Consider the following 12,106-nt stretch of genomic DNA (forward strand, 5'->3'; position numbering starts at 1 on the left):
TTTACTCCAGGCCCTATTATTGTACATACAGTGACACGGCTGCATCTGCCTTCATAACAACTGCAATCCCACCCCAAGTTTCTCCCATGGCGGATCAGCTCTTGGGTCCACAGAACCAAATGTGAGTAGCACGCAGTGAGGACCAATCCAGCCTCTTCATCACCTATTGTTTTCCTTCTAGTCCCAGAGGGCCAGAAGCAAACCTGGAGGTGAGACCTGAGGAGAGCCGGAACCACGATGACCTTGTGCACTACGGAGCAGCAGACCCCAGTCCCGGAAAGCCCGCCGTCAACGCAGAGGAGGGAGGTGGTGGGCCCCAAATCTGCCGTGTATGTGGGGACAAGGCCACTGGCTATCATTTCAATGTCATGACATGTGAAGGATGCAAAGGCTTCTTCAGGTAGAGTAACCTATCAACCTTCCCCCACGCACCACCCCTAACACACGGGGCCACATCTAACTGGGGTTCTGCCATCAGCCCCCTGGACACCAGGGCCTCAGCCCGACCTGTCTCCCTGGTCCAGAGAGAGGGCCAGTGGCCCGTTAGGCTCATAATTAGTCTCAGGAGAGCCATTTACACCACAGAGAAATCCTCATCTTCTGTTTCCCTACCTGAGGAAGATCTTCTTCTATTAAGATACCCTTTGTTTCTCCACATGTTCTGAATAAAATAGAAATCCAGTCTGTAAAAGAAGAAAGAATTTGAAAATCCCAAATGCAAGTGTTCAAATCAGTCTTAGAGTGTATTTTTTAAGAATGGCATAAAATAAATGAAGACAAGACAAGCTCACCTAGAAACAGGCAAATAGGGAGGCCTAAAAATGAAAGACTAAAAAGTCCCAGCTCACAGCAAGACAGGCCCAGACAGAGGGGCTCACGTTGCCCAGCCAAAGAAAGAGAGAGCTCAGGGCAGTGTCGGACCAGGGGAGCAGAAGCAGACCAGAGAAGGAGGGGAGTGGAGGAAGGGGAGTGTGAGGAAGGGCTCTTTCCTAGCCGGCCCTCATGGCGGGCTGGCTGTGCTGAGGGCAAGTCCTACCTCCAGGGTCACACTTGGGACCCTCATGCATTGTCAGGACACCAGACTGATGGAACCCTCTGAAGAGTTTTTTTTTTTTCTGGAGGCTGGACAAGGAAATGGAAACAAACCCTAGAGCCAGGGCTCCCACACACTGTTCTAGACTCTAGAGCCTAGAGCCCCAGAGACAGGCTGCCATCAGCATTTCATGGGTGGGGGGCCAGACCCACAGGAGGGCTTTCAGGTGGGCATCAGACCAGGGAGGCACTGCAGCAGGTCAGTGCCCCTCTACACCCCCCCACCCCCCGCTGAGTGAACCCCACCCCCTGCTGTGGACTACTTGAGCTATTCTCAGGTCTCCACGGGGTTAGGTGAGCTTAGGGCATTCTAAGACACCCATGTTCTGGTGGGAAACGAACATGCATGTTGTGTGGATTATAACAGAGGTCAGACCAGCCACAGTGTCAGGCTGCCTTCAGTTACAGGTGACAGAACCCTCCACTCAAAGGGGTTTATCAATAAGGAAAATATGCTACTTCTCTTAACTGCAAGTCCAGAGGCCAAATTCAGGGTTGGTGTGATCATCAGCTCAGTTCTTTCCGTTTTTCTTTTCTCCCACCCAACAGGAGGGCTCTGTCCTCAGTCTGAGCTCAGTCTGACCCACAGTGCCTGGGCCATGGGCAGTAACCACAGCGTTCAGCCTAGGAACAGTCTCTTCCTCTCTATGGGAGCAAGGAAGCCTTTTCCAGAGGCGCCCTCATTCCACATCACCTAGGATTGAGCACCAGGCTCCTCCTGAACTAGTCACTCACAGAAGAGTGTCCCTGAGCTAGGCATATGCCAACAGGGCCACATGGAGGAGGGTGGACCCCTAAGTCGGATCTGATGCTGCCTGCAGCATCTGTGTGGAATGCCTTGGGGTGTGGGGCCCTCTGCTCTCCCCACCTGTTCTGGGACCCACAGAGCAGACAGCACACTGTAGTGGGACAAGCTTGCATTCTGGCGTCAGTCAGACATAGATTCAAATTTCACCTTGTCCCTTGCCCAAAGGACCGCTAGCACAGCGATGTGTCTTTGACTCCATTTCTGCACCTGTGCCAGGCAGGAGATACAATGTATTTTCTAGAGTCATGAGAACTAAATCTACGAAGCTCTGAGAAACACCTAGCCCAGCACCTGACCCATAGCATGCTGTTAATAAACCTGAGTGCCTTCTCCCCTCTGCCTTTCTGGGTGTTCTGGGGTAGGATCAGGGGTCTCTTACCCAGACCAGCAGGGGAGGCAAAAGAGAGGGGGTGTTGCTTGTGAAGCACCTGCCCCCCAGGCTAGTCACTGGCCTGACCTGCCGGTCACCTGATTCTGAGTGTGGCTCAGCCTCCCGTTCAGCCCCTGGGCCCAGCCTGTCCCCATGCCCCTCACCAGCTTTCCCTCATTTTCCACATTTCCCTCATGTTCCACACTGCGGGACCAGAACCAGAAGCTAGGGCCAGGGAAGAATTTTTTTCTTTCTATTCTGCTGTGATGGGTGGGAGGATAAATTTACAACCCAGTGGCTAGGTCTTTTGTGGGAAGTTCGGGATGCCTGGGCTGTGGGGAGAGGGCGGCTGTGCTGGGGCCTCTGGAGGGCATTGACCCTGTCATCCCCCCACCTGGCACAGCTGTGCAAGTACGAGTGGGGGCATTAACCGCACACTTCACTATTACAGGGCTGTGAGCTTCTTTGCTCCATAAGGCCAATCAGGGGAAGGCAACTTTCCAATATGGGGAAGCCACTGCCTAGTGGGGTAGAAAGCCTCCCAACAGTTACTCCTCCTCTAGCTGCCTCTGACCCCTGAATCTAGAGTGGGTGCTTCTTATGTTTCTTAGGCTTCTGGGATCAGGTTTCTTCTGGCTCCACTGTCTAAGAAGGAGAAATCCAAGAAGAGACCACCTCTACATATGCCAAGATCCTCCTCTGGGATACCCAGGGACAAGGACAGAAGAGAAGGGTTCGAGGGTGTGGGAGGGCCCTGGGCCTGGGGCCTGGAGCAGAAGCATCCCAGACAGTGGCCCAGGGCTGTCACAAGGGCATGTTGAAAGCAAGTGTGAACATAGCAGGAAAGATTTTCACCTGCTTCCCTCCTCCAGTGACCTCTGGTCCTTGAGGAAAGCCCAGGCCAGCCAGAAGACTGAAAAGCCCCCTCCTCTCCTTTCCTATGAATCTGACCCAAATCAGAGGCAAAGGCGGGCCCACAGAGGGTGTGTCTAGTGTCCCTGGTATTGGGACAGGACAGGGAGAAAGAGAGGTGGGGCCTGGAGCTCCCTGGCCTGTTCTCCGTGGCCTACCTTTTGCTCTCTGTTCTCTCACAGGAGGGCCATGAAACGGAATGCCCGGCTGAGGTGCCCCTTCCGGAAGGGCACCTGCGAGATCACCCAGACAACCCGGCGGCAATGCCAGGCCTGCCGCTTGCGCAAGTGCCTGGAGAGCGGCATGAAGAAGGAGAGTGAGTATCGGGATGTGCCCTGAGCGGGGGTGGAGCTGGGTGCACGGGCACTGTGAGCCTGGGGCCCAGCAGGAACGAGCCTGGGCGATGTGTATGCGCAGGTGTGCAGATGTGCACAGGAATGTGTGAGCATGTGCACAGGTGCTTGTGGCAGCTGTGGCCTGCGTGCAACAGGCAGGCACATGGAGCAGAGCTTGCAGCAGGCACCACTGAGGTCCATCCCAGGGATGTCACAGATGGAGGGTAACTTCATCCCCTGCTCTGGGTGTGTGGGGGTCTTGGACCAGAGTCATGCCCGCCCCTCTGTCATCTGAGGTGCCCTTGTGATTATCTTCGTCCCCTTTAAAATTGTCCTTATGGTGTTTTAGCTGAATTGGGGGAAGTGAATTTGGGATAGAGGGGCCAGAGACACATGGTGTGATATGACCCCTAACCTGCCAGCAGCTAGCGACCATTGGCTGTCCCAGATGGCGTATCCTACACAGGGGCTGTTTGCAGACAGGTGACACAGGATGCTTTTTCATTCTACCTGTCAAGCTTTGGAATAATTGTATTCCCGGGTCACTCTGAGATGAACGTCCATGGGGGAAAGACTGAGAGCTCCCAGCGCATATTTGTCTCCATCAATTACAGATTGGGCAGCCTCTTTCAGGAGCTAAGTTGCCCGGGCACGTGAGCAGAGAGCCTTCCCTGTAGACCAGCCGAGTGGGAGTCCTTCTCCCACTCTCCCTGCTGTTCCCCCAAAGAACACCCACAGCTTCACTTTGCACACACAAGTGGGCTCCAGAAATCCACAGGAGACCCTAAAGCTCCAGGCTACTTAGGAGGTGGTTGGGTTGATATTTCTTTTTTTTTTTAAAGATTTTATTTATTTTTTTTTAGAGAAGGAAGGGAGGGAGAAAGAGAGAGAGAGAGAGAAACATCAATGTGCGGTTGCTGGGGGTCATGGCCTGCAACCTAGGCATGTGCCCTGACTGGGAATCGAACCTGCGACACTTTGGTTCGCAGCCCGCACTCAATCCACTGAGCTATGCCTGCCAGGGCTGGGTTGATATTTCTTGCTAAGCAGTAGCCCCAGTTTTCCAAGAGCTTGGGGACCCAGAGAACTTGGAGGACTTCAAGGGCTCTTGTTGGTGTCTATGCACTAGACAGGAATGTACGCTATCAGGCGGCACTTCCTGAACACTTACCAACTCCAGGGTGTGTCTGTGTGAATATATAGGGGTTGGCCAAAGTAGGTTTACAGTTGTGAGTATACAGATCACAACTGTATTCTTGGCATACAGAATACCAAGAATATTGGGTATTCTTGAGTATATTCTTATATTCTTATTTATTATTGTATTATTAATAGAACTGTAAATCTGCTCTTGCTCACCACTATGTATATTCAATGTTTATGCATACATATGTGTGCGTGTGGCTGTGGGTGTGTATATGTATATACCTCCTATGTAACATAGCCAGGAGCCACATTAGGTGCTTCCCATGCACGGTCCCATTGTGACAGCAGTAGGAGCTCAGCCGTTGGAGTTGAGGCTGTCACTCCAGATTACAAAGAAGGAAACTGAAGGCAGGAGAGGTTAAGGAGTTTGTTCGAGGTCACCGCTGTCCCTCACGTCTAGCACCTTTCAATTCTGAAGCCCAAGCTCTTCCCACAACTGTTCCACAAAGTTGTCAAAAACCCCACAGCTGTGGGGAGCACACCAGCTGCACTCTTCGCTCTGTCCTCACCTTGGTGTTCCTCCAGAGGAGCCCATAGTCTTCATGAGTCCAGAGAAGAGTGGGTTTCCTGCTGACGGCACTTCCCCTGCTGCTGCCCGTGGGATTAAGAAGGGAGGCCTAGCTCCTCACAGGTACCTGAGCCTGCGCCTGGCTGTCCCCGCAGTGATCATGTCTGATGCAGCCGTGGAGCAGAGACGGGCCTTGATCAGGAGGAAGAAGCGAGAACAGACTGGGATGCAGCCCCCGGGAGCCAAGGGTCTGACTGAAGAGCAGCGGACAATGATCAGGGAGCTGATGGACGCGCAGATGAAAACCTTCGACATCACCTTCTCCCATTTCAAGGATTTCCGGGTACGAAGTTTTAGAGGTGGCTCAGCAGCTATGCCAGCTCCTCACAACCCCAATCTATCCCCAGGGACCCTGAAAGAGTGGCCCTGGACACCAGCAGCAGTGGTAGCTGGGGACTTGTTAGAACTTGTCAGAAATGAGGAGTCTCAGATCGCCCCAGACCTCCAAACCAGAAACTCTGAGGACGGGCCCAGCAGTCTATATTTAGACAAGGCCCCTGTAGATGATTCTGGTGCCTACTCCAGTTTGAGAATCTTTGCTTTCTCCTTCCAGAACAGGTGGGATTTGGGTCTGAGCCATAAATGGAGTCTTGGCGGCTGAGTTGCCCCAGAATTGCTGGCATTCAGGACTTCAGAAAAACATGGGCAGGGCCTATTGTGGGTGTGACAGGTGTCAACTGGTTTTACTGATTCAAGAGACATTAGTGATCTCCACACTGTCAACTACCTCTGGCACCTGTGTCCTTCCCCCCACCCCGCTGTGTGTGCAGTATTTGGGTTGATCTGCCCAGTGCAGAGAACTGGTAGCCAGTGGCCCCAGAGATCTGTTTTTTTCCATATGAAGACCCCAGACCCTTCTCTCTGAGTTTCCCAAGGGCAAGGTCAGGGATGCTTGGGACACACCCATGGGTATAGGTCCCCTCGCCTTCCTCGGGGCAGGGAGAAACCCATGTCTGACCAGGCAGGGGTGTGAGAGAACACTAATTCACAGATCCAGAAAGTGCACCACCTGATAGGAGCCCTGAGAGAAGAAGCAAGTGCTGTGTGTGTGTGTGCGCACGCGTGTGTGTGCATGTGTGTATGTACGCCTATAGTCGTGCATCCTCTCATGCCTATTGCTGTGGGTGCCCATCATTGGCCTGTGCGGGAACTTGATTGGGAGAATACATGCTGTCTGTCCTCTCCTTTCTCCGCTCCCCACTCTGTTCCAGCTGCCGGAGGTGCTCAGCAGTGGCTATGAGATCCCAGAATCTCTGCAGACTCCATCGGTGGAAGAAGCTACCAAGTGGAGCCAGATTAGAGAAGATCTGTGCTCATTGAAGGTCTCTCTGAAGCTGCGGGGGGAGGATGGCAGCATCTGGAACTACAAACCCCCAGTGGCAGCCAGTGGGAAAGAAATCTTTTCCCTGCTTCCTCACATGGCTGACATGTCAACCTACATGTTCAAAGGAATCATCAACTTTGCCAAAGTCATTTCCCACTTCAGGTAAGATGTGGGGGCTGGTGGACGGGTATGGAAAAGAGCAGAAAGCAGCCAGCAGGTTTAAAGTTCTGAGACAGATGCCTCTGAAGTTGGGGGACGCTGGTGCCCAAAGACCCTCCTTTATCTCTGCCCCTGCCCCGGGCACCTGCCACTGTGGGGGATGGAGCCCTCGCTGCATGTCTCCTTAGCTGTGGGACTGTGGGCCTGCCATCCGGTCTCACTGTGTCTCAGCCTCCTCATCTCCTGGAAGGGAGCTAACAAGGCCTACTTGCTGAGCTGTCATCTGAAATAAGAAAACATCTGCAGAGCATCCAGCTCAGACATGATGGACATTCAGATTCCCTCCCCCATTTCTCCCGAAAAGGGCAGGAATTGTAAGTTGACAGTTCCAGTTCAAAGAAAGAGGTGGAAGGAAAGGGAAGAAAGTCCAGAGGGAGAAGGAGAGAGACAGGCACGGACGCTGGGTCCGCAACAGTCGGCCGCCAAAAGATGGTTGGGAGGGCCATGTGGAGGAGGGCAGTCCCGAGAACCAAAGGGCTGGGACTCCCCCAAGCTAGGTGTGGAGGCAACAACCATGGGGTTGTGAGGTGGGGAGAAAACTGGAATCCTCCTGGTGTGGCGGCAAACGCCGCCCCACAATATGTAATCTGTTGGAGCTGGGGACAGTGCTGGGCACACCAGCCCTGGGGTTGGCCACCTGGTCTGGTCAGGTGGAGCTGAATAACACACATGAGGGGCAGAAGGGCAGGTTATATTCCAGGAGCCCATAGGATCTCCTGTGGCCCTGGGGGTGACAGATAGGTGAAGGGTGGCCACCGGCTAGGGTAGAATTCAGATCCTGGCAAAGTAGGTCAAAGGAGCAGGGACAACGGCCTGCTTACACTGTGGACCTTGATGTTCCTCACTGACATCTGCTGACCCACAGGATGGGAGGCCACTCGTGGCCACAGTTTTAAGCACAACCACCCAGGAGGCAGGCATTGCTCTCACTGTCACTGTCAGATAGAAAACTGAGGCTCATTGAGGCAAAGGAACTTACACAGGGCTGCAGTCCATCAGAGAGACCAGATTGGGAAGCATGGATGCAGAGTTCACAGCCACTACCTGCAGGTCCAGGGCCAGGTGCTGGGGAATCCAGAAGAGTAAGGTCAATTACACAGCTCTGTATAATGGACCTGAAAGTGTGGGGTGTGAGGAAAACAAGGGACTGAATTCCCGAGAGGAGCAAAGCCAGGGGGAGGAACATTAGAGACAGCCACTGTGGCTACCTTGGATCAAGGCATCCAGGCTGCTGGAGAGAAACAGCAGAAATATGAAGTCCAGAACAGACTGCAGAGAGCAGACATCCCCGCAGCACAGAACTCATGCCAAAGGAGTGGCAGCAGCAGGACTCTGGAAGAAAGACTTCTAGGAGGCACAAAGACAGCTTGGCCTGAAGGACTAGTAGTGTTTATTTAAGTGAAGATAAAGGGGCCATTATTCCAAGTGGGGAAACTGAAGCAGAAAGTATGAAGCAAGAGAGCAGGAGCCAAGGCCTCAGCTGTGGGTCAGTGCCTTGCAGGGCGTTGGAGCGGATGGGGCCGGGCTGTAAGGGACACCAAGCTCCATTGGTGGGGGGGTCTTTGAAGGCAGCAAGAGACTAGAGGAAGGTGGCAGGGCGGGGCAATCTGCTTGGCTGGATTGTGAGGGGCAGAGCTTAGAGGCAATCAAAAGCAACTGCAAAAATCCTCAGGGGTATGAGCCCATCCTATCTCCTCCCTCCCTTTCACCCAGTTTCTGGATTATGGGAGTGGGTGCTGGCCTGTGGCAGCTTCCCAGAAGCTGGCTCCCCTCCTATCCTTGCTACCAGGGACCTGCCCATCGAGGACCAGATCTCGCTGCTGAAGGGGGCTGCCTTTGAGTTGTGCCAACTGAGATTCAACACGGTGTTCAATGCAGAGACGGGGACCTGGGAGTGTGGCCGACTGTCTTACTGCTTGGAAGACCCTGCAGGTGCCCAAGAGCTACCTGCTGCCCTGGCAGAAGGAGGGAAACAACTGGGAGGGAAGGGAGGAGCTGTGCCAGGATGTGCATGTCCTCAGACTGCAGGGCAGAAGGCTGGGCGATGGAAGAATGACTTTGGTCAGGGAACTCTGGGGTTTGGGTCTACTTCCTGACTGGTTTTCCCCTCACCCTGCACCCACCCATAGGTGGCTTTCAGCAGCTTCTGCTGGAGCCCGTGCTGAAGTTCCACTACATGCTGAAGAAGCTGCAGCTGCACAAGGAGGAGTATGTGCTGATGCAGGCCATCTCCCTCTTCTCTCCAGGTGAGGCTTCTGCCTGGCTGGCCCTCCAGGCCTCCCTGCACCCAGGTTTGCTCACAGCCCTTCAGCTTTACCTGCGGGTGGCGGGGAGGCAGTAGCCCTCCTCCACCATCCCCAGGCGAGATCCTAACAAATAGCTTTGTCCCCTCACACTGCACAGACAGGATGGGGACTCCAGCTGATTTTTCCTTGGGTGGGTGGGCCACACAGAACACTCGTGGTGCTGCACTCATTTCTCTGCCTGGGTGTCTTGGCTCTGGAAGGTGGGTGCCAGACAGTTTGCCCTCTCTGGGCCAGACTGAGCTTGTCTTTGTCCCCATGGCCTTGCTGGCACCACACTGCCTTTCCCTTTCTACCAGACCGCCCAGGTGTGGAGCAGCGCAGTGTGGTGGACCAGCTGCAGGAGCGATTTGCCATTGCCCTGAAGGCCTACATCGAGTGCAATCGTCCCCAGCCTGGCCACCGGTGAGCAGCAAGCAGGGAGGATGTGAGGGGGTTCCCCTAGCAGCCCTGCCCTCCACCCCCACCTCCCCGACCCTATCTTGGGTCTCTTTGGGAGAGCATACTGGGGACACTCATGGGGTGAGTTTTGATTGCCAGGGCTTTGGGGCCCCGTTCTGTGACCTCCACTGAGGCTTCCTGCCCGGTCAGCCTGAGCTCCAGCCCAACAATGGAGAAATCTGAAAAGGGCCCGAGGCCATGCCCAGCTGACAGGATACTGCTCCCCGAGGCTCAGCTCCTGTCTGCTTAGGGCCTTCCCGTCTGTCATCAAGGGATGGGAACATCCAGGCAGTCTCCTGAGGCCCCCATAGGGTCTTCTAGCAATAGCCAGCAATACCATGACAATAATAAAGCTAATGTTAACCATAATGATGATAATAGTAAATCTATAATAGCTATCATTTATTGAGAAGTGCCAGCCCTGGTACCAAGCAGTTTACATGTATTATCACTGTTAGTCTTGAAAACAGCCCTGCCAAATGGGTGCTACCACCATCTGCAGGAAACTGGACGCTCAGGGTGGCTGTCCCAGGTTCCACAGTCAAACAGGTGGGATCTGGAGGTAGACCAGGCAGACCAAGTCCAAGGGCACACTCCTGAACACTGCCCAACCACCTCCTAGAACAAAGACAAGTAAATGGGGCAGGAAACTCCTTAGTTTGTTCACCCACAACCCGAAGGAAGAAGGCTGCTAAGGGCTTGGCTGGACAGAGGCTTCCATGCCTTCACTGGGCCTCAGCAGTCCACAGGTTTCAGCCACGAGGCCAGCACTGTGTATGCAAGTCCTTATTCAGCCTGCTCCAGTGGTCTTTTGAGCTCAGAATCTTGGGAGGCCATAATGTCTGTGTCTTCCTTTGCTCAGTTGTCCCCTGTATGGAGCTGGGAGGTGTCATGGGGAAACTGAGGCACAAGATGTCTCAGTCACTATATTCCGAGCTAGATCCAGAAAGGATAGCAGCTTGCAGCCCCTGATTCCACAACCACTGCCCTCGGCCCTCATCCCGGCCCTCAGCCCAGGCTGTGACTCCCTCCTGAAACTGACCTGTGCACTTGGTGCCTGCGATGACTGGGTGTTCCCACGGAAATCTCCGTGTACAAGGACTCAAGGCCAGAGGCTGAGGTGCAAGTTGAAGGGAGGGGTGCAGGTCCACACCTTAAGTCCCCCAGGCTATTCTGTCCTCATCCACAAGCTGAAAAAAATGCTTAAGGAATTCAACTTTGACTTTCTCAGTCGAATTTTGGTTGACCCGAAGTGTTCTGAGATCACAGCCCCCAAACTTGTGCAACTTCAGAGTGGTCCAGGGATGGGTGGGTAGGGGTGAGGGTGGGCTGTCCCCCAACCTTTGCTCTGGCTGGTCGGCAGGTTCCTGTTCCTGAAGATCATGGCTATGCTCACCGAGCTTCGCAGCATCAATGCCCAGCACACCCAGCGGCTGCTGCGCATCCACGACATACACCCCTTCGCCACCCCCCTCATGCAGGAATTGTTCAGCATCTCGGAGAGCTGAGCGGCTGCCCCATGGGTGCACCTCTGTGGCGCAGCCAGAGCCAAAGCCCTGGGGGCTGCCACTACTGGGGCTAGACAGATGGACGCTGCTGAGATCAGACCAGGCCCTACAGATCCTGCCTTCTCGGGAACTCACGACAGCTCTGACGATGCTGGCTAGAATTCCTCAGGAGGGGCACATGGGCCCCCAGCCCCAGCCCCCAGCTCAGTCTGTGGGAGCAAAGCCATTGACCCTCATAGGGAGAGTGCATTGGCCCAGAGGTCATGTCTATCAAGAGAGGTGGCCACTGCCCCCTTAGAAAAGGCCCTGTGGTCTGGGGATTTAGTGTCATGGTAGGAGAGCAGAAAGGATGACTGGAGCTGGGCCATCTGAGGGGTCTGTGCCCACACCCAAGTTCATTAGCTTCTTGGGCTTTTTCACGGCTATTTCTAGTTCTCTTGTGTCCTACTTTCCACTCACTCTCAACTGCAGCCCCTGTCCTGAGTTGCTTGGTGAGTTCCAGGCCTGTGTTGATCAGCAGGTATATTAGTGTCTATGCGAATATTCTAGAGAGAAGCCAGAGAGCTTGCACAAATGTCAGAAGCTTGTTGTGACCATTCTGTGTCCACTCTTCCCTCCTGTATCTCTGCATCCATCCAAACATTAAGTACCAACACGATGTGACCTGCTGTGTGATATACATGCTTACCAGATATGGATTCTGACCTTGGCTAGTTTATACTCCGGTAAAGAAAACAAAGCAGAAACACAAGTAACTGATCAAAAGGAGAAGTGACAAGTGATGTAAGAAATTTCTTTGTGCGGATGTAAGCTATGCTAGGGTACTGGGTGCACCTGAGGACTCAAGCAAGGGACCCCTGGAACACATGAGGGTACATGTGTGTGACTTGGTGAAGGTCTGCTCCACATTTGAACAGGGGCTTGGGTTTGCTCCTGAGGCTGGGACACTGGGGCGCGGTGACAGGCTACGCCGACAGGCAGTTAATAAATGTGTTAGATGTGTGTGTAACGTTATGTTCC

General features: G+C 53.8%; 1 protein-coding gene across 1 annotated transcript; it reads left to right on the plus strand.

Moving 5' to 3' along the window:
• Positions 1–237: 237 nt before the first annotated feature.
• NR1I2 (nuclear receptor subfamily 1 group I member 2) lies at positions 238–12,096 on the plus strand. Its single transcript, XM_045851732.1, is given in 9 exon segments — positions 238–267; positions 270–400; positions 3,365–3,498; positions 5,387–5,574; positions 6,503–6,777; positions 8,624–8,766; positions 8,964–9,080; positions 9,437–9,542; positions 10,942–12,096. Coding segments are annotated over 9 exon segments (1,269 nt in total). The 3' UTR covers positions 11,087–12,096.
• The last annotated feature ends 10 nt before the right edge of the window (positions 12,097–12,106 follow it).

The sequence above is a fragment of the Phyllostomus hastatus genome, unplaced genomic scaffold (genome assembly GCF_019186645.2).
Source record: "Phyllostomus hastatus isolate PE091 unplaced genomic scaffold, TTU_PhHast_1.1 phas_contig_86, whole genome shotgun sequence".
NCBI lineage: Eukaryota > Metazoa > Chordata > Mammalia > Chiroptera > Phyllostomidae > Phyllostomus > Phyllostomus hastatus.